This window comes from Leptopilina boulardi, unplaced genomic scaffold (assembly GCF_019393585.1).
Source record: "Leptopilina boulardi isolate dan_hultmark-lab unplaced genomic scaffold, ZJU_Lbou_2.1 LbouV2_266, whole genome shotgun sequence".
Taxonomy (NCBI): Eukaryota; Metazoa; Arthropoda; class Insecta; order Hymenoptera; family Figitidae; genus Leptopilina; species Leptopilina boulardi.
Genome location: NW_026137825.1, coordinates 2217058 through 2239041, shown reverse-complemented (window position 1 = coordinate 2239041; position 21984 = coordinate 2217058). Strand labels below are relative to the sequence as shown.

The 21984-nt window shown below is 21.9% G+C and overlaps 2 protein-coding genes across 3 annotated transcripts; both read right to left on the bottom strand.

The window, feature by feature from the left end:
* Positions 1–880: 880 nt before the first annotated feature.
* On the bottom strand, positions 881–12755 carry LOC127281178 (transcriptional adapter 2B). 2 transcript variants are annotated; one of them, XM_051304762.1, is made up of 9 exons: positions 12413–12755; positions 12201–12298; positions 9839–10040; positions 9348–9565; positions 7433–7662; positions 6914–7142; positions 6194–6243; positions 4128–4461; positions 881–4025 (listed from the first exon to the last, which is right to left on the bottom strand). In XM_051304762.1, the coding sequence occupies exons 1-9, from the start codon at positions 12417–12419 to the stop codon at positions 3921–3923; spliced, it is 1473 nt and encodes a 490-aa protein (XP_051160719.1). In that variant the 5' UTR covers positions 12420–12755; the 3' UTR covers positions 881–3920. The 2 variants fall into 2 exon arrangements, with proteins under 2 accessions (XP_051160719.1, XP_051160721.1); XM_051304764.1 differs by lacking the exon at positions 881–4025 and having other exon boundaries at positions 4194–4461; positions 6194–6283.
* A 445-nt stretch (positions 12756–13200) lies between these two features.
* On the bottom strand, positions 13201–18882 carry LOC127281177 (probable Dol-P-Man:Man(7)GlcNAc(2)-PP-Dol alpha-1,6-mannosyltransferase). The gene is made up of 8 exons (XM_051304761.1): positions 18634–18882; positions 17639–17771; positions 17289–17462; positions 16888–17041; positions 16586–16730; positions 16158–16384; positions 15770–16018; positions 13201–15635 (listed from the first exon to the last, which is right to left on the bottom strand). The coding sequence occupies exons 1-8, from the start codon at positions 18757–18759 to the stop codon at positions 14033–14035; spliced, it is 2811 nt and encodes a 936-aa protein (XP_051160718.1). The 5' UTR covers positions 18760–18882; the 3' UTR covers positions 13201–14032.
* Positions 18883–21984: the final 3102 nt, after the last annotated feature.

Below are 21984 nucleotides of genomic sequence, written 5' to 3'. Positions count from 1 at the left end.
ATTTAAAAAATTGAATCACTGAAAATTTTTATTGAATAAAAATTCTGATTAATTAAAATGTGGATTAAAATTAAAAAAATTATTTTATATAAATAAAAAAGAATAAATAAAGAGAAATTGAAGAAAATTTTTTGTCAAAATAAAAATTCTAAAAAAAATCCTAAAAAATTTATTTACGAAGAATTTTTTTTATTTTCCACATTTCTTGTTTTTGAATTTGCATTTATTTTGGTGTCAATAAATAAAAAAAAAAAAAAAAAGTGACAAATTGCAAACTGATTGGCAATTTGAGAATTACCACAGAGAATTTGTCACTTGAGATGGTTATAGACAGGAAACAAGTTTAGTATAAATGTGTAATAATACTTTCTCCTCTTTACAGATTACGTAAATTTTTCCACATACCTGAATTCGCATTATCTTCTAGTCATCAATATGTATGTATTATCATTTTTTTTTTTTTTTTTTGAAATTTATTTCATCGTCCAATAATTAACAAATATTTTCGAAGAATTTTAACAAAAATTCGAAAAAAAAACTAACGCCATTAAAATTAATTAAAAAATTAAAATTAGATAAAAAAATTAAATAAAAATCATCAAATTTTTTTCTATATAGGAAAATAAAATTATATTTTTCCTTAATTTATAAAAGTATTTTGTGAGAAAAAAACGAATTTTTTTAAATTAAACTATACGAAATCTGAAATTTTAATCTATAAAATTGTGAAAAATTAATCATTGCATCTTAAAGTGGTTTAAAAAAAATATTTATATTTCAATAAAATGAAAATTTATTTTCAAAATTGACTTTTTAAAAATTTTTTTTTTATTTTTCATAGGATTTTGAGGTTTTTATTTTCCGAAAAATGAAGTTAAAATTCAATCTCATAATTGATTTTATTTCTCAATGCTTCTTCACAAAGCGAAACAAAAAAAATACACAACGTCGAGTATTTATAGAATTTCGTTTTTATTTTTTCTTTGTGTAAAGAGAGCATGATTTTTTTTTTTTTTTTTTTTTTTTTTTTTTTTCTTTAATCAGCAGTCTTGATCATTTTGAAAATATAATATTTTAAATATACATATATGTCTATATTTTTTTTTTCTTCACAATTCTAAATCGAGATTTTTCGAACAAATGTGTCAAAGTATATATATATGCAGTTTGGAATACTATTCGTTAAGGGTACAATGCACATTTTAAATCACATATAAGCATCTCATTTTTCAGTGCCATATATACGAGAGGAAAGACAATTAGGAAGGAGCAAAAATTCATCATTGTCTCGCTCTATTCTTTTTTTTTTCTTTTTCTAATCAAAAAAAGGAAAAAGAAAAATATTCACTCTTTCGTCTTCGAAATTAAAAATACGAAATTTTTTATCATCTTTACTATAGACGAAAAGAATTTGAAAATGCATTTTTTTTCATTTTATTATTCTTTCTTTCTTTTTTTCCCTTCTTTCAAAAATATAAAAGTAAAATAAATTACTCGCCCTTTGTTACAATTGAAATTTTTTTTTGCCTTTGGCATTGCCAAAAGAAACAAAAAAAGAAATTAATAATAAATAACTAAAATCGTTGTAATAATATTATATATAAAAAAAAAAAATTAATGCCTTTGAAAAGGGAAAATTAAATATTTTTTTTTTTTTTTTTTTTAAATCTCTCTTCAAAGACAAATTATTTTCTCAAATTCAAAAAAACTATTGATTAGTTTTCTTTTTCGCCTATTAAAATTATGAGCAATAATTAACTACTTAAATAATATTACAAATTTTCTTTTTACACTATAAATTCTAATAATTATATACAGAGAGAGATAGAGAGAGAGAGAGAAAAAAAATTCAAGTATTCAATGATACTCAAAAGCGTCTTTTTTTCGTTTTCGATTTTTCATTTTTTTTTTTAAATTGTTCATGTTCCTCTCAAATTGAAAATAAAATTTATTTTTATATTTCATTAAAATTACTAATAAATTATTCTTTTTTGCCTTTTTATAAAAGTTAAATTTTTATTTTCTTTGATTTTTTTTTTACAATTTTTTCCAAATTTAATTCCAATGATTTTAAAAAACAAATTTTCAATAAATTTTTAGTAAAAATGCTAAAAACTTTTGAAAGTTTTCTTTTTTCTCTATTTATTTAATTTAATTTTATTTATAATTTATTTTCTTTGTACATGAACAATTTAAAAAAAAAATCACTTAATTATCATTATATATATAGATTCTTAGACACTTAATAAGCGTGAATTTTATTTATTTTTTTTTTTTGGGCGGGAGTGGTTTTTTTTTCATTGTTTCATATTAAATCTTTTTTTTTCTACAATTAACATTTTTTTTGTCCGAAGAGCGTAAATGGGAAAAATAGAGATTCGCTCATCTCTAAATTCAATGAATGATGAAAAAGAAATTTTCCACCTCTTTACCCAGATTTCAGAACATTATTAAAATATGTAGTTTAAAATGTTTTGTTTCTTTTTTTTTTGTTTTTTTCTTCTCTAAATGCTAAAAAATTCGACATAAAGAGATTAATAATTATAAATATTAGATACGCATGAAAATTTCTTTTGAATTTTTTACAATTAAAAATAATTAAAATTTTCTTAGTTAAAGAAAAATGTAATAACAATTTTTTTTTTTTTAGTAATTAATTAAAATTTTACTAAACAGTAATTTAATTATTATACTAATTTTTTTTTTAAATTTTCATTAAATAGTATTTTTTTTTTTAATACTTTTAGTTATTAGTAATTTTTTTTTAATACTTTTTAATGAATTTAATTTTGCTAAATACAAATTTAACTAAATAATTTAACGATTTAAATTATAAAATTAGTGTTTAATTTAATTATCTACGAAAAGTTGATTTTTTTTTCAAATTTTAGTAATTTTTCGTTGAAATCAACTTTTGAAATTTAAGAAAAATGGAAATTTTCAAACGCATCTTGTACCATGAATAAAATTAAGGCTTTTTTAAACTAATGAAGACTAATTCTGGAAGTTTGAATTAATTACATTTTTCACAGTTTTCTCTCTTTTTCTCAAATTTGAGAGATTTTTTTTTTTTCTTTTCAATTGAAAAATTTTACAATTCAAGTCGCACACAAAAACGATTTTTTTGTTTTTAAATATCACTCGACACGTACTAATTTACACTATAGACACATCTTTTTTTTTTTTTTTTTTTTTTTTTTCGCTAACAAATCGTATTTTGTGTTCCCAAGCGTGAAAAACGCTCATTATATTTCTAGGAAAGGTACTAGTTTTTTTTTTATTTACAAAAACAAAGTAAAATTGCCCCGAGAATGACAATTTATTTTAAAAGAAGACGGAAAAAATGACAAACAATCGATAACTAATCGATTATTTGAAATTTTTTTTTTTTTTTTACCTCTTTTAATGCTGAATTTTTATAAATGAATTTGAAACAGGCGAAAATTTTAATCAATTTAAATATTTATATAAAAATTCATTTTCGATATTCACTACAAATTATTATTACAAACACTGAACAATTCTAGAATCACACATTTTTTTTTTTAATTAAGGAACAATTTTCTTTTACTCCAATTTTTTTTAATTTAAAATTATTTTACACACAAAATGGTTAAAAAAAAATTTACCAAGAAATAATAATTTTTATGGAATTAAAAAGAGGGAAATTTTTTTTTTTGAGAATTGATTCAGTGAGTGTGTATTTATATTTCTCTTTGGTAAAATTAATAAAAATCTAAATGGACGTAAAGATTTTCTTTTTCGACTGCTCCATAATTCATGGTTTAACAATTATTATTATTTCGAAGTTTTTTGTTATTATTATTTTTTCTTAAAGATAAAAAAAAAAAAAAGGACTTAGCTGTCGATTACACACAGATGTTGACTTTTAGAGGCAAACTTAAAACAAATTTAAGCAATCAGTTGGCAGCGATCCAGCCGTTGGCAACCAAATAATGGAGGATTTTACTCTCGGGTTCCGATTGCGGGACAATGTTCGATTTTCTATTGCCAGTCAAATATTCCTAAAATTAGATGAAAAATTAAATTTTTAAAATTATAAATTTAAATATTTAAATTTAAAAAAAATTTTAATATATTTCGAAAAAAAAATAATTATTATTTACCTGAAGTAAAAGTGTTTTCTGTGTCAAATACTGCGTTGGTTTTAAATCGAGTTGAAGACAAAGTGTTTTCTCTTGTTTTGTAAGAAGATGAGACGCGGCTTCTATCTCGACATCTCTCTCTTCTGTATCCTCCGTTTTGCCCAAATTCACAAAGTTCGCGTCTTTCTCTGCATCGATATTGTAATCGGCATAAGAAGAACGATTGTTATCCTGCTCCGCCAATTGATTGGCTGGAGTCGTCGTCCGATTGTGAGGATTGATTAATGAGCTGGTGCTGGCTAATTCTTTTGACGTGGACTTTCGGTCGATGAAAGAGGAGCTTTTTTCTTCGTCTCTGTAAAAATTGAAAAATTCATTCATTTAAATTCTACAAATTTTTTCTTTTAACAAGTCCAAAAAAAAGAAAGAAAACACTGATTTAATAAAAAAAAAAAAATAATAATAATTAAATCTTTGTTACAAAACTAAACAGCAAAAATTAGGAAAAAATTTTACAGTATAAACAAAATATTTAGAAATAAATAATTATTTACTTAATAAATATAAATACGAGAAAAATATAATATTTGAGAAATATTTTTTGAAAAAAATTTGAATACATAAACAGATTACTGACATATTAATAAAAAGTAATTATTTACGTAATAAATTAATAATTGTATAATTAAATTTTTGTTTTAAAACCTTTTTTTATACAGCAACGTTTTTGTTTTCGAATGCAAGCAACAGCCAAAAGAATATATTTTTAAAATAAAATTTAAGTTCATAACAAATAGTAAAAATAATTTAATATTATGTAATTAATTTTCATTTATTTAAATAAGAAAATATTTTACTAGTTTTTAAATTGTAATTAATTACCAATTTGCAATTAATTTTTATTTTTGAAAAAAAATAATTAAATTTTCTCGATAATTATAAAATTGATTTCTTTAATTAAGCAAAAGTTATTATTTATTTTTTATAATTAATTTCGATAAAATGTTTTTTTTTCAACTTCTCCAAGTTGTGAAAATTTCATTTTTTTTTTTCTAAATGAAATAAGTAATGGAATTTTTAAATTTTTAAATGAAAATTAATGGTGCAAATGATTCATTGATGTGCTAAAATTGGAAAAAATGAAAACAAAAAAACTTAAATTAGTTTCATGCAAAATTGCCACAATCACAAAAAAAGCAAATAAAATAAAAAAAATACATTGAAAATTTCAATTTGTGAGAAATGAAAAACAGAAAAAACTAAACAAGCTCAGCGCCATGCAGAAAAAGGAAAAAAGAAAAATAAAAAAAAATTAAACATTTATGTGCGTGTTTACAACATTTAAATTTTTTTTTGTTTCTTAAAAGTAAATTATTAAAATAAAATAATTAATTGCGCTGATGCTTTTTTAGTTTTTACCTTTTCTTTTTTTAAAAAAAAAAATTTTTTTCCATCATGCAATTTTCTACTTTTTGACAAACGCATGCTCCTTCAACTTATAAACTGGAACGTTAAAAAAAATATATATTAAACTTTAAATTTCATTGATTATTTAAATTAAAAAAAAAAAAAAAAAAAAAAAAAAAAATATTCGAAAAAAAGGATTGTTATTACAAAATTTTTTTCTTTTTCATTTAATATATAAATAAATGAAACATTTAATTAGTCTTGATATTAAAAAAACGAAACATTTTTAGATTTGAAATATTCCAAATTAATTTACTTAATAAATAAATAATTAATTCTACAGTAAAAATCTATTGAATTTTTCAATAAATTTTCAAATTTTTTATTTTTTATTAAAATTTGAATTGGAAAGGTTCTTTTTAATATAAATTTGAATAGAAATAATTTTTTACGTCTTCCGTTTCTTTTTTTCTAAATTGCATTTTTTAAATCAATTTTCTGTTGTAAAAATTAATTTAACCGGTGAATTTCAATTTTATGATTCAATTAAAAATAAATAAGATTCGGAAACTTGAAAAAAAAAACAAAAAAAAAAAAAAACAAAAATCAAAATAGGAAAAAAATATTTTAAAAAAAGAAGAGAAAAATATAATAAAATAATTTAAAAAAAGAATTCTTACCTTTTTCTTGAGGATTGACGGTGAATTGTTGTGGACGGCCCACTGCTGCCCTAAGTGAAATGCAAACTGATACAATCTGTTAACAAACGCCTAGCAACACGCACAACAAACAATAGAATTAGTGATTGAAAAACAATAATTTTCATAAAAAATATTTTTATAATTATATAAAAAAAAAAAAACTAACTGTAATTAATATCAATAATAATAAATAATAATCCATATAAAAAATTAAAAAACACAAACAAAAAATAAGAGGGAAAACTCCAAAAAATTGAAATCAAATCAAAAAATTTCTTTTGTCTGTCATTGCGTTATTTGCCAGGAATAACAAAAAAAAAAAAAAAAAAAATAGTCACCGATTGTTATTTTAAAAAAAAAATTTTTAAAAGATAAAATAAAAAATGTAAATTTTGAAAATAATGAAAAAAAAATTGTAATTTTCTAATTAATCTACGACACAAAGCGATGAATTTTCCTTTTTTTTTTTTTCTTTTTCAAATTATAATTTTGTGCAAGGACAAAAAATAAAAAAATTATGCGGAAACATTTACATGCAACAATCATTGCTGTATAAATAATAATTTATGTTTCGTTTTTTTTTTTTTTTTTATTATAATTTTGAATTTCTTTTTTTTGCATGGAGTGAATGAAAGAATTTTAAGAAAATAAAAAAAATCGGGACGTAAAAATAGAAAGAAAATTTTGAAAAATACTTACAGATTTTTTATCTGACCAATGATCAACGTCAGTTTGTCCCTGCGATTGCATAACAACTTGCTCGAAATGTGCGCATTCCTCGTGTTTTGTGACACCATTCTCACGATAACGATGCAATTCTGATAATCTTAAACGTAATTCACGTTCACGTTCGAGATTCGCGAGAAATTGCTCGTATTCCTGTGCGGTGTAAAATTGCGCGAACACCCTCATTCGCTCTCTAAAGTCTCTATTTTTTTGAGAGAATTCATTTTTATTATTATATATATTTTTTTTTTTGAAATTTAAAGAAAAAAGAAATTTTTTTTTTTTTACAAAAAGAAAATTATTTTCATTTATTTATTTTGCAAAATATATATTTTAAAGTGATAATAAATATAAACAGTAAATTTAAATACAATAATAATATTAAAATTTTTAAATAAAGAATTTAAAATCAGAAAATAGAAAAATAAATTGTTTTAAAAATATGTAGATTAAAATAATTAATAATTGTAAAAAAATACAAAAAATACTTACTTATCCTCCTTTGTTCGTTTTCTCTTGACGCCCCGTTCTTTTCGTGTTGATGCAAAAAATGCAGAAACTAATTGATAATCACGAACAACACGTTTTCTTCTCGCTCTTTCACGTAAATTATTTGTATACATATCGACTTGTGCGAGTTTCAATGCAATATCAAGATCATCGTCCTCCGTTGGATTTAAAAACAATGACGAGACAAGAGATTCCGCCTCGTGATTGTAGTCCTAGAAAAAAAAAAAAAAAATCAATTCCTTAATATTCACGAAGAGAATTTACACATTAATCGATTAATAATAAATAAAATATTCTCTTTCCGGACTCAGAATTTTTAAATTATAAAACTAATTTAGAATTGTAAAATAAAAATAAATTTTTTGTTTTAATAAAAAAAAAAGAAAAAAGAAATGAAAACAAGCGAAAATTCAATGAAATTAATATTTTATTAATATCTAAATTTGTAGCAAAGTTTTTATTTTATATTAATATTTAGAATTAAAAATAAATTCTAATACTGGTTAATATTTTCTGAAAAAAAATCGTTTTTGATTAATAAAAATCGGTTTAAAAATTTAATTAAAGAAAAGAAAAAAAGGGTCAGTTGGGGTGAATGGGGACAAAATCGCTATTTTTTACATATCTCGTAAGTTTCTTCCTTTAAAAGGTAATATTTTCGGGTTTTTTTTTTATTTCTTAAGTTGTTATTTACATTCCCAGGATTAATTCAGGGTGGCTGCAAAATTTTATTTTCAAAATTCCCTAATTTTTTATTTTCCCCAACTAAAAAAACTTTTGAATTATTTTAATATTCTGCATTGCTGATTGAAATTTTTATAATTCTTTTTAAGTAACAATTTTATTCATAAATGAAAAGAAAAGATATAATTAAAAATTGTTTAATAACAAAATTTTTATTATATTCAAAAACTTTTATTATGAAAAAAAAAGTAAATACTTTGAAAAATGAAAAATCTGACGGCACCATTATAATGAGCTAATATATCACAAAAACGTCTAAATAAAATAAAATGAATTGACATTTATGTATCAAATTATTTTAATTTTTTGGTTTCTTTTAATAAAAAATTCCCTGACTTTTAAAATAATTTTTAAAAATTCCATGACTTTTCCCTGACTTGCGGCCACCCTGAATTTTATGCAGCAGGAAAAAAATTTAGATAAACTTTAAACGCATGAAACTTACTGTTGTCCCCATTTACCCCAAAAATTTAGAAAATTTCATAAAATTCGGGGTAAATGGTGACAGCATTGTTTCTAAGAAAGTTTTAAGAAAAAAGTTTCCTTAAGTATATTACTGTATTAAGGAATGAAAAAACTTGAAAAAAAATTCTAGTAGGTGTATAACAGTTAAACCAATTGAAATTTTTTTATTTCAGTATTTTGTCTCGCATTTGGAAAAAAATTGACTTAAAAATCATAGCAACATTTTTCTTCTTATTCCTTATGACTCCCATAACAAAAATTCATTTGAATTTTTTTTTAATTTCATTAATAATAAAAAAAAAAAAAATTCAAGTGAATTTCTATTATAGAAGTCATAAGGAATAAGAAAAAAAAAATGTGGTATAATTATTAAGTCTGTTTTCTTTGAAATGCGAGACAAAATACTGAAACAGTTTGACTTTGATTTTCCAAATTTTTTTATGTATTGAGCGATAACTTTTTTTTTTATCTTGCTGCCAATTGTCAAGATAAAAACTTAGCAATCCTCAAAGCATCTTGCAGGTGATCTGAGTTTAAAATATTGATGTTGAACTTAATTTTTAAAACTGTAAATTAAGCTCCAAAACCTCTTGTCCCCCATTTACCTCAACTGATCCTAACAAAAATTTTCTATACAGAATTTAAAAAAATGTAAATAAAATTTTTTTTCATGGAAAAAAGAACAAACCCATTCAAAATCATCCCGTTGGGGCATGTAGCCAAGTTGCGAGGCTTCTTCTTTTGTTATATCCAAAGGTGGAAGTCGAGAAGTCACATCAGGTGATAAAGGCCCATGGTCAGAATTTGTTTGATCGGTTAAATTTGGTTTATAAATTTCCGTCGATGGCCAAGTATGCTTTCCTATATTTCCATCTAAATACCTTGCTATGTATTCTTCCTTCGCCTCTGGAATAATAAATCTCAACATTTAAAAAAATATATATAGGTATTTAATAATCCCGTAAATTTTTTAAATAATTTTCAATTTTTTTAATTAATTTCCTTTAATAATAATAATAATAATAATAATAATAATTTGTATTCTAAAATTTGTGTAAATAAAATTGTAATTTATTTAAAAATTAATTTATATTTAAAAAAAAATATTTTCATTTATTTATTTTGCAATTGGAAAAATATCGAATTTTTTTTTTTTTTTTTTTTGAAATTATTTTCTACCTTCCGGAGTACGTCTTTCGATATGTTTACTGATATCCTCCCAATTGCCAAATCCAAATTGTTCAATTGCATCCAACAATCGTAATTCTTCTCTCGCCGTCCAATTTCCCCGTCCATTAAATAAACTGACTGTCCCCGAGTCCATAAATTGATAGGCATGATCATTTTTGTGTGGACCAATTTCCGATCCCGATGAAAAGCACTGGAGAAAAAAGAAAAAATTTTTTTTTTTTTTTGTTTTGCCATTTGTTTCTCGAAATAATTTATAATAATAAAATTTAAATATTTTTTCTTTCATTTCTCACTTTCAATAATTGAAAAAAAAAAACTCAATTTCTAATACCAAATAATGGAAGGAAAAAATATTTAAATATTTAATAAAATTTAAAAATATAAAAATTCTTTTAATAAATTCAGGCCTCGGATCGACTTGAAGGCACAAAAAAAAGTCGTTTTAGTCGATTTATATTCCAAAAAAAGTCGATTTTTTTTATTTTGAACAAAAAATTTTTTAGATTTTTAAATAGAAATAATTTTGAATAGGATTAAAGTTGAAATTTTAACAAATAACTGAATTTCAAAAGTTAATTTTCAGACAATAATTTAATTTTACACAATTAAAAATAATTTATAAAATAATTTTAGATAACATTTTTTAAAAGTAACTAAATTCTCAAAGATGATTAATTTTGAATTAAAATTTTTGATAATAATTGAATTTTAGTTGATTTTTAATTGAAAATTTTAATAATAATTAATTTTGAATTGAAATTTTTTAAAATTGAATTTTAGTTAATTTTAAATTGAAAATTTGGAAAATAATTGAATTTTAAAAGATTTTAAATTGAAAATTTTGAAAATAATTGAATTTTAAAAGATTTTAAATTGAAAATTTTGAAAATAATTGAATTTTAAAAGATTCTGAATTGAAATTTTATAAAATAATTGAAGAATTTATCAGTAATTACAAAAATTGAACTTAAAAATTTTTTTAATTGCAAAATGATTTTAGATAATTGAATTTTCGAAGAATATTATAAAAATAGTTTAAAATATCTGAATTTCAGGAGGATTTTAGAAATAATTAAATTTCAGAAGCTTTTAAATATTCAAATTTTTGAATATAATTAAATTTCAATTGAAATTTTGGAAAATAATTGAATTTTAGTTGATTTTTAATTGAAAATTTTAATAATAATTAATTTTGAATGGAAATTTTTGAGAATAATTAAAGTTTAGTTAATTTTAAATTGAAAATTTGGAAAATAATTGAATTTTAAAAGATTTTGAATTAAAATTTTTGAAAATAATTGAATTTTCTTTGATTTTGAATTGAAAATTTTGAAAATAATTGAATTTTAGTTGATTTTAAATTGAAATTTTTGAAAATAACTGAATTTTAAAAGATTTTAAATTGATTTGTGATTTTGAATTAAAAATTTTTGGTAATTTTATTTGATTTTTAAAAAATTTTAAACAATTGTTAAATTTCATAAAATATTTTAATTGAAAAATAATTTTAAAAAATTAAATTTGTGATGAATTTCATTAAAATTATTAAAAATAATTAATACATTTTATACTAAAAAAACGTATTTTATTAAAAAAAATTTTTTTTTAAATGTAAAAAAGTCGATAAAGTTGCATTTCATTAAAATAAGTCGAAAAAAGTCGGAAATAGTCGATAAAGTCGTATAATCCGAGGCCTGTAAAGTAAATAAAAAATTTTTATTTGCAAAAATTGTAAATAATAGAATAAAAGTGATAAAAATTTAAATAGAATACAAAAAAAAATAAATAAATAAATTTTGTAAACAAATCTAATTAGATTTTAAAATAAATATATTTGGATTTTTTTTTAAATATTTAATATAATTTATAAAATATAATATATAATACATATTTATAATAGAAATATAATAATTATAAAATATACTAAACGATATAATTTGTATTAAGACGATTAAGACTAACAAAAATTTAAATTCTACATTTTTTTCCCGCTGCAAAAATTTTAAAAGAATCAAAAAACAATTGAATTCTTTTTGAAAAATTCTAAAATAAATATTATTTTAAAAAAATTTTTTATTAAATATCCTTTATTATAAAATCAACTAAACCGCTTTCGAAAAAAGATAAATATACAAACATAACCTCAAATGTAATAAAAACAAAAAATTAAAAACCACACAAACAAAAAAAAAAAAGCCGGTTCGGAGATTATTAATTCATGAAAATTGCTATATAAAGGAAAAATAATTGATTGAGGTTAAGTCACGTGACACAATGACAAAATGAAAGTGAAAATTCGCGACACCTTATCTCTCTCTTTCTCTCTCTCTCTTTTAATCTATTGACTTACCTGTAAACAGAGGTCGAAATCAGTGCACTCTGCACATTTGATACGCAATCCTGAGATATCTTCTTGACAATAGGTGCAACTATAAGTTGCATAGAGATCTGTAATAGAAAAAAAAAATTTTTTTTATGAATATTAAATATAATTCATATAAAAATTAGAAAAAAAAATTTTTTTTAAACCAAGTTAACGCCCTTATTCGAATAAACACCCACCCGCCATTTTTGTTCTGTGATGGTTTTCAGCGTTCTTTCAGAGAGAACGATTTACAATGACGTCACCGCATACTAGATGCCGATTATTTTATATATATATAATAATAATAATAAAAAAAAATAAGAGAGAGGTAGCTTTAAGTTTATCTCAAAATTGCAAATTAACAGACATTATCACTGTAATAATTTTGCTCGACAATGAGAAAATAAGCACTTTAAAAGCTTTTTTTTTTTTTATTAACGAGATTCGTCTTATTTCTAAAAGTCACAGTTTCACGAAAATGGAGGTATTGGAAAAAAAATTTCGTGGTAGGGTTGTTTACGACTGTAAATTTTGTTTCGAGTGCGCATGCGCGGCGAAAATGACGCTCAAAGTCAAAACCAAACAGGAAGTTGGTTGGAGATTTTTTTTTTTTGACTAGAGTAGTGAAACAGTGTTACCACATTTATGAAATTTATTATTTTTTTTTTTTTCATAAATTTATTATAAACAATAGAAATTACAAAAATAAGTTGACGTAATAAAAATAAGTAATAATTTTAAATAAAAAGAAATTAGAATACGTGTAAAATATCGCCAAAAACTGGAAATAGTGTGAAGTAAGCTGTTGGAATTTTTTCGCTTTGGCAAAATATGGTGGGAAATTTTAAATTAATTTAAAATAACTCGAAATTATTTTTACTTTCAGTCGTGTGTATTTTTTTTATTATATTTATAGAATATATTTTTATACATTTATTGTATATATATATATATACAAAACATCTTAATCTTAATATATCGATATTAATTGACTACAAATATAATTTGAAACGATAAATATCGATTTAAAACTATTTTTCGATTTAAATCAATAATTTTCGATTAAAATCGATAATTTTCGATTAAAATCGATAATTATCGATTTATATAGACATTTATCGATTTTAATTGAAAAAAAAGGAAGAATAATTTTTTTTTAAGGCACCTCGCATGCGACAATTTATGCAATAAGAAAAAAAAAACTTTACTGTAATAAACTATTTATATTCTCATGTTAAAAGTGATAAATATTTGTATCACAGAATATGTCCTATTTACAAAAAAATGTTATAATACAGGATGAAAAGAATTTTTTTTTTAAATATTGTATACACTGGCTTTTTTTTTTTAAAAAAAGCGAAATGAATATTCCCGCCATTATAAATAGTTAAATAAAGAAAACAAAAAAATTTTTTTCAGCGGGAATTTCAATTAAAGAGAAATTATTTTAAAAGCGCGAGATAAAAATTTTATTAAATTAATTATTTTTTTTCTTAATTAAAACTGAAAATTTTTTTTATAGACATCCTGTAATAACATATTCAAAGGCTTCGAATAAAAATTTACTGAAAAGAAAATGTAGTTTACCACTTTTTACATAAAAAAAAAATGCATTTTAGATTTTTTGCAAAAAAAAAAAAAATGTTTAAAAAATTTATTTAACATTTAAAAAAATGTAATTTCTATTTAAAATTAAAAAATTCATTGGTTACAAAAAAAAATTTAATCAAAAAAAAATTTAAAAAATTTTTTAAATTATTTTCTCAGTGTAAAAAGTGTATTTTTCACCTAAAAAAAAAAAGTAAAAAATACAAAACTTACAATTTTCTATTTCTCCAAATTTCCGTCTCATCTTTATGTTCATGAACAATTTCATTATTTCTAACAATACTTTTTGCCTTTGAAAAATTATTGTTTTTAAATGTTTTTCTTGAATTTTTAAAATTTATTCTATCGCTTTCAAATAATTCTTCGATATTATTTGTTGATACTTTAATTTTTTGTCGTCGTTGTACTAAATTTTTTAACGCTTCATTAAAATGCATTAGTGTCACAGAAATTGGTCTTGTCATGAAATTTTCCAAAATTTCATCAAATTCATCATCATCATCATCATCATTATCATCTTTCACAGAAATAAATAATTCACTTCTCAATTCTTTAAATTGATTTATTATTTCCCTGAGGCTCTCGTGAGCATTTTTTAAATCTTTAGAATTGAAATTTTCCAAATTTTCCTCTTCCATCGATGTTTTATTGTCGTCGTCGTCAATAAAATTCTCCTCAAATTCTTTAAATTGTTGAATTATTTTTTGTATACTTTCTTTTATGTTTGGTAATTTTTTAATATTCGTTTCTTGTTCAAATTGATTTTTATTATTAAATTGACTTTTATCCTTAGTAAAATAATTTTTTTCATCTTCAAATTTATTTTTTTCTTTATTAAATGAATAATTTTCATTTAAAATTTGTGTATTTTTTTTATCATTTTTTTTATTAAATTGTATTTTTTCATTTAATAATTGTTGATTCATTTTTTTTGCCTTTAATTCCATTTTTTCTTGAATTATTTTTTTCACAGCATCTTTAATATTTGTTGATTTTTGTTGTTGATTTATTTTTTCCATTTTCATTTTTACAATTGCTTTAATTTTTTCATATTTATTTTCTCTATCTTCCTGATTAGTTTCCATTGAAATTAATTCATTTTTCCTCTCGTTAATTTTATTCTCTTTATTAAATTTATTGTTTATTTCAAATTTTTTGTTATTTTGTTTATCGTCAAATTTTTCATTTATTTCTTCATTATCAATGGCATTAAATAAATTTTTTTCATTAACGTTAAATTCGTCACTTTTTGTAATTTCAAAAATTTCACTATCATTTTCCTCTATTTCATTATCCATCGATTCATCAATAATTTCATTAATATTTATTTCAGAAAAATTTTCATTACTATTTTCAATTTCCATTATTTTTGAATTATCGACAATAAATAAATTATTTTCCACTGGTTTACCAATTTCTTGTAATGATCCAACGATATCGTGAAAAATTGGTTCCATATTTTTTGGTGAATTTTTTGAAAATATTTTTTCACGTAGAATTTCATTATTATTATTATTATTGAAATTTAATTCAAATTTAATTGAACGTTTTATTCGTGCATTTAATGGATCGTATGTTATACTTGATTTTCGTCGCATTATAAAAATTGCTGGTTTTGTATTTATTTGAATTGGCGGTATTGTATTGTAATTGATGGCAATATGTGAAAATCCATCAACAGAATCAAGAATATCGTGTGTTTTTAAATAGGATTTTATATTTGGTGAATATTTACTTTTTGATTCCATTAATATATGAGTGAATTGTAACATTTCTGGATTATCAATTGTTAAATTTTCTTGTTTCGAATAACTGTAGAAAAATGAAAGAGAGAAAATAAATTTAAAAAATTAGATAAAATTTTTTAATTTATAAAAAGAATATTGAAATAGTTTTTTTTAGTAAATTTTAAATAGTTAAAAAGAAAATCTAATTTCTTAACTTACATCCAATTGGTATTTGTTTGTGTAAATCGAGAAATTCCAGTTTGTGCGGAAAAAACGTCAATATGAACGTAAACGGGTTCAATTCGTTCTTTTTCGATTCTATGAAGACGAGCAATTGCCATTCCACCGGGATAATTAGCACCAGCGACACATAAAAGAAACATTGAGAATGTTGCATTTAATACTAAATGTCCAAGAATCGCTAGAGCCAACAGTCCATTCCAAATCGATTTTTCCCGATTTTCCCAACTGAAAAATATTAAAAAAAAAAAAAAAAAATAAAAATTATTCATTTTTATATCAAAAATAAATTATATCACCAGAAAACGATAAAAAAAAAAATTTGTTTAGTTTTTTTTTCTATAAAAATTAAAAAATAATAACTTACATACGGTGACAAGCAGCGGCGGCGCCAACATTCAATAGAGGAAATACATAAATAATAAATCTCAATTCCTTATGAGGAAGAAATGAAAATAAAATAACAAATGTTAGGCCAGGAATAGTGAGAGCTCGAACTCTAGAATCCCATAAAATTCCTAAAGGAATTAATAAATAGGAAAGAGCCAATCCTCGTGGAAGAGCCGAATAAAAATACCACAAAAATGGAGACGTCTATTTTTTTTTTTTTTTTTTTTTAATCAGTTAAGGATATTAATAATAATAAACTTCTATTTTTTTCTCTGTTAATAATAAACGTAAGTTAAAAAAAATATAAATTAATTATAATTATAAATAATTATAAATAAATTAATTAATTTTTTCATTTAGAAAAAAAAGGTGTTAAACTAATTTTTAATGTTTTTAAAAGGATACGCCCCATTCACTACTTTTATTTAAAATTGTATTAAAATAGAAAACTTCTCCTTCTGGCCATAAAATTCGATTCCAAAAAATTGAATCGACAATTATTGTTAATGCGAGAAAAAATATTCCTGATGGTAAACCAATTTTTAATAATCTACAAAGAATATTTAAATTAATAATTATTAAATACAAAGTAAATAAATATTTCATTTCTTTACTAAATTAAATAAAGTTCGTCAATTTAATAAATTATTAATTTCGTTTAATTTTGTAAAAAAAGAGAAGTTAAATTTAAAAAAAAAAAAAAATACCTGTGAATTGTAATTTTTGAATTTGCAATATCATATAAAAGAAACATTCCCAAAAGCATTGCTAATTCAGCGCGAAAAATAATAATAACAGCCGCTGAAGACATAATGAAAATTACATGATTTCTTCTCAACCATCCATAAAGGGCAAGTAGAACTGAAAAAATAAAAAAGAAAATTTCGTTTTATTTTTAATAGTTTTATTGTTTCTATATAAAGAATATCTGATATTAATCTAACAAGAAAAGAAATTTTATAAAAAAAATATATTTTATAAATAATATTTTAATTATAAAATATTATTATTAATTTTGTGGAACTGTTAATTTTTTTTTTATTATATAATAATATAATAAAAAAAATGAATTATTTATTAATATTTGAGTGTAATAAAAAAAATTTACCTAAAGGCATTGCCATAATATTCGGCAATGGTCGACTGAGATAATATAAAAAATGATATTGAGTTACTGTAATTGCGACAAACCATTTTACAAATTTAACACCAAAAATTGATTGTAAAGCTTTACGATAAAGACTCAAAGTCACTATCACCATTAAGCCCAATACTGCTCTCACTGAAAAAAAAAAAATTTTATTTTTCTTTTACATTCTTTTTTTCTTCCTACAAATTAGAAAATTATTTTTATTATTTATTTATTTTTTTATTTATTTTTTATTAATTATTTTTTTTATTTTTTTTTAAATTGGCAAATTTGTCCTTTCTTTTAAAATTCTATTTTATCAAACTTACCAATATATTGTGAATAAAATTTATTAACATTAAAATGTTTAACGGCAGCAACAGCAGGTGCAGCTAAACCTGATACTGCCATTGGTCCTAAAAATGTTCTCGGTACAACTCCGGGAAATTCATGATGATCATACTGAAAAAATTTTTTTTTTTTTTTAAATTATATACTAAATAATTAAAATATATTTTTAATTAATGAAGTAATAATTAATCATTATCAAGATAAAAAACTATTATTATTATCATGTAATTAATTATTAACTATTCTTGATTATTATCAAGTAATTAATTATTTACAAATTATAAATTTATAAATTAAATAATAAATTAAATAAATTATAAATTTATAAATTAAATAAATTATAAATTTATAAATTCACTAAATCTTCTATTAAATAATTAACTATTATATTTAAATTTATAAAAACATTTTGCAATAATTTTTAAATTATTAAAAAAAAACAAAACAAGAAATTATAACACTGATAATCTTAAAAAATAGATTTAGATTAATTTTCTTCTAAATAATCAAAATTATTATTAAAAATAGAATTATAAAATAAAAATTAATGTAACAAAATAATAGTGAATGATAATTTTTATTTATTTACTAAAAAAAAATTTGTAATTTAAAACTAAAAAAAATATGCATATTAAAAGCAAATAAAAATTAATAAAATATTAAAAAAAAAAATAAAAGAAAAAAAAATATAAAATAAACAAAGCGAGGAATTTTCAGGAAATGGAAATAATTTTTAATTTATTTAGAAAAGCCGGATCAGAGTTTATAAATACGTGGCGTATTTCTAAATTTATATAGAAGTTTTGCGTAATTATTTATTTGTTTTCGAAAAAATTAATCTTAGTGACAATTTAATATAAATTACATTTGACACTTAATGTCGTAAAATAAAAAAAAAAACACTTTTCTTTCATTAAAAAAATTTTTTTGTTTTGTTTCAAAAGAATTTAAAAAATAAAAAACAATAATTTACCTGACTTAGGTTAGAACCGTGATAAAGAAGATCATGAATTGCTTGAAGATTAAAACTTTCTTCAACTTTTGTAAATGGACAATAAAATAAATGCAGAGCCGCTACTAAAATAATTAAATGATCCATTGTGACATTTAGAAAATAAATTCATTCATAATAATGAAAGAAAAATAGGTTTTTTTTATTATTAGAGCAACAACAACAAAAAAAAAAAAAAACAACTTGTGTGTACTTCCACCTGCTTATAACGCGTCGTCTGCTAATCTCTTTAAAAATATGCGGCAAAATTTAAATTTCTAACCACATATCAATATACATATATGTATATATAATAATATTATAATTAATTAATATAATACTAATTATGAATATAAAAATTCTTCTTAAATAATAAAAAAATTAGAATTTTTTTTTGTATTATAAACTGATGTTTCATTTTGATTCATTATTGCTAAAAAGTTTTAATAAAGTCACAAATGGATATATATAATATTTTTTATATTTATTTTTTAACTTAATTTTTTAAAATTAATTATATAATTTACAATATACTTATTTATACACTTTATATAGCTCCGTGAATTTAGAACTACAACCATAAAATAAATATTATTATTTATAGTATTTATATGCGTAATTTCAAAAAATTAGTGCCAATATTTTAAACTTGTTACGAGCCGAGTTACCTTTTATTACGCAACTCTAAAAATGTAATATGATTGGCTGGATTCTCTTTAGTTAAATCCTTTAAGAAGGAAGCGGGAAGGTTTAAATGAAAGATTATTAAATTCCGATACAACGGAAGGGAAACCCGTTCAAAGGAAGAATAATTATTAGTTCTTCCTTCGAAGGTAAAACCCTGTAATTTATTAATATGATAAAATACAAAGCTGACTAAGGAGTTTAGAAAACAACCTTTCAAGCCAGAGTCAAGATTAGAACTAACTTAGAGAGTTTTTGGTCCAGCGGAGTCGCTCTCCGCTTTTGGTCCATTTTGAGTTTGTGCGCATGCTTCACTATGGAGCGTATTCGCTACTCCTATACGTGTATCACTTCACTAACACTTATCACATCGTTCCTTAGTGTTACTTATATGTTCACACATACATAAGAGAGATTATACACAATCTCTCCCATCATACAACATACTATTTATTAAAATATAATAAACATTAATCATCACAACATTATATGGTTAATCCATAATTATATTATTATAATATAATTATAACAATATTAATTATGATATAATTATAATAATATTAAATTATAATATTCTGATAATCAATTATTAATTAATTAACAATATTAATAACGCTTAAATACAAATGTGTAAATATACTGAAACATGTACATAAATAATTATTTAATTATTTATTATTAAATAAAGCATTTCTTATACAAAGCATTTCCGTTGTAAACTTTCGTTCATTGTTTAGCCCGTACGCGACTTTTCTATTGAAGGTAATAAAAGTCCGTGTCTGGTCAACATGTGTTTAGTGTCCCTTTTTTTTATAGAAAGGATCACATTTTTTCAAGTGGTTTTTATGACGTTCTAGGTTTACATTTAAAATTTGAAAATGAGAGAAAATATGAGAATATATTTTCTCTTATTTTCTTGGACTGATTTACGACATTTCTCTTTTAGTATTTTGTGTTGCTAAAAGAAATACGATATTGGAATAAACTTAATAGTTGACGGAAATACTTTAGAATTAGTCATGCTATTTTCTTTTATGTGAAAGACTCTATTATATTTATCGTGAGAAAATATTAAGTGTTTTAAGATGTTTTATAATTAATCCTCAATTAAATTATTTAAATCTTAATTAATCACATCGATGTATCGCTCATTCGATACATCGAAATGATTCGAGCGAGGATTATAGTCGCTCGTTACACTTTCCCCCTTAGAGAGATTTTCGCTAGAAAATTAAAATAAAATATTTATACTATTATTGTAAAATTATTATTATTTTTTTTTTTGTTTTTTTTTTTTTTGTTTTTTTTTTTTGTTTTTTTTTTTTGTTTTTTTTTTTATTTATTATTATTTATTTATTTATTTATTTTTTTTTTTGTATGTACCTACATTATTTGCATTTGTCGTATTTTAAGTTTTGTGCACTTTAAAGAGTATATAGTATATATGTGGATAGTGCTTAACATTTGTTTCGCCTTAAGGTGGCATTGTTAAATTGTTCGCGCTGCATCACCATCTTAAAGTTTTATATTTCTTGTCTGCAATTGTAACAAGCGTTGTTTACATTATCGAAGGTGTCATATATTTGCAATACAGATTGTCAAACAATTATTGATTGATTACAAAAATGTTATTTTGGAAAGAATATAATCAATTATACAATAGTTAAACAACTTTCTGATCAAGGTATAGTTGATCAGCACTCTCTCTCCCCCTTAAGAGTATGAAAAGTGTATTTCAATCAATTTGTTAATTTCAATAATAATTTGACAAGGTATGTATTGCACGAAATATACATTTTTCATGAAATTCAAAATTTACATAAATTTTTATAAAACAATTTATTTGTTTTTAGAAAATTTTCAAAACTTGTGGTCGAAGAAGGTTAGTATGAACAACTTTTGTTTTGTTTTGTGAAATTTGAATTTCAACATTGTTATCCTCTAAAACTTTTATTATTTTATAGGGACCAGCATAATCTGTGTCTAATTTCGAAGTTTTGTTGTTTCTTTGTAAATAAACGGAATCATTAACTTCATAATTTTGTGAATTAAGTTTCAGATCATAGTAGTGTTTAGATTTTTCTTTTGCGGCATGAAGTTTTTCCCTAGCAGTAGACTGGGTTTCAACAATTTTTTCCGATAGAGTTTTCAAAAACAAGTCGTATGTTAATGACAAATTTCTTTTGGCAAATTGTGAAGGAACTCTTGCATTTTTACCGAAGATTAATTGGTGTGGAGCGAAACCTGTTCCTTCATGTTTTGAAGTATTGTAGGAAAACATGGCATAAGGTAACCATTTATCCCAATTGTTTTTATTACAGAAGTTTTTTAAATATTGAATTAAAACATGATGACTCCTTTCTAGAGAGCCCAGTGATTGTGGGTGGAATGCAGTTGAGCGAAGTTGTTTAATTTTGAAAATTTTGCAGAAATTTTCCATCAACTTGCTCGTAAAATCACGGCCCTGATCCGTGTGTACAATTTGAGGACAACCAAACTGTGAAATAAATTTTTCTGCGAAGGCGTTAGCAACGGAAACAGAATCAATTCTGCGCAAGGGCGTCGCGACAGAATATTTTGTCAAATTATCTTGAATTGTTAAGATAAATTTGTTACCATTTTCTGTTTCAGGTAATGGACCAACTATGT

What these genes read in the sequence shown, in the direction of transcription:
- LOC127281178 (XM_051304762.1), bottom strand. An exon ending in ATTTCGACCTCTGTTTACAG is followed by an intron (nt 10,041 to 12,200) that starts GTAAGTCAATAG and finishes TTTTTTCTCCAG; the next exon opens with TGCTTTTCATCGGGATCGGA. An exon ending in CGAAAGACGTACTCCGGAAG is followed by an intron (nt 9,566 to 9,838) that starts GTAGAAAATAAT and finishes TTATTATTCCAG; the next exon opens with AGGCGAAGGAAGAATACATA.
- LOC127281177 (XM_051304761.1), bottom strand. Translation starts at nt 18,759, where the DNA reads ATGGATCATTTAATTATTTTAGTAGCGGCTCTGCATTTATTTTATTGT. An exon ending in TCAAAAATTACAATTCACAG is followed by an intron (nt 16,731 to 16,887) that starts GTATTTTTTTTT and finishes TATTCTTTGTAG; the next exon opens with ATTATTAAAAATTGGTTTAC. An exon ending in GCCGCTGCTTGTCACCGTAT is followed by an intron (nt 16,019 to 16,157) that starts GTAAGTTATTAT and finishes AATATTTTTCAG; the next exon opens with TTGGGAAAATCGGGAAAAAT.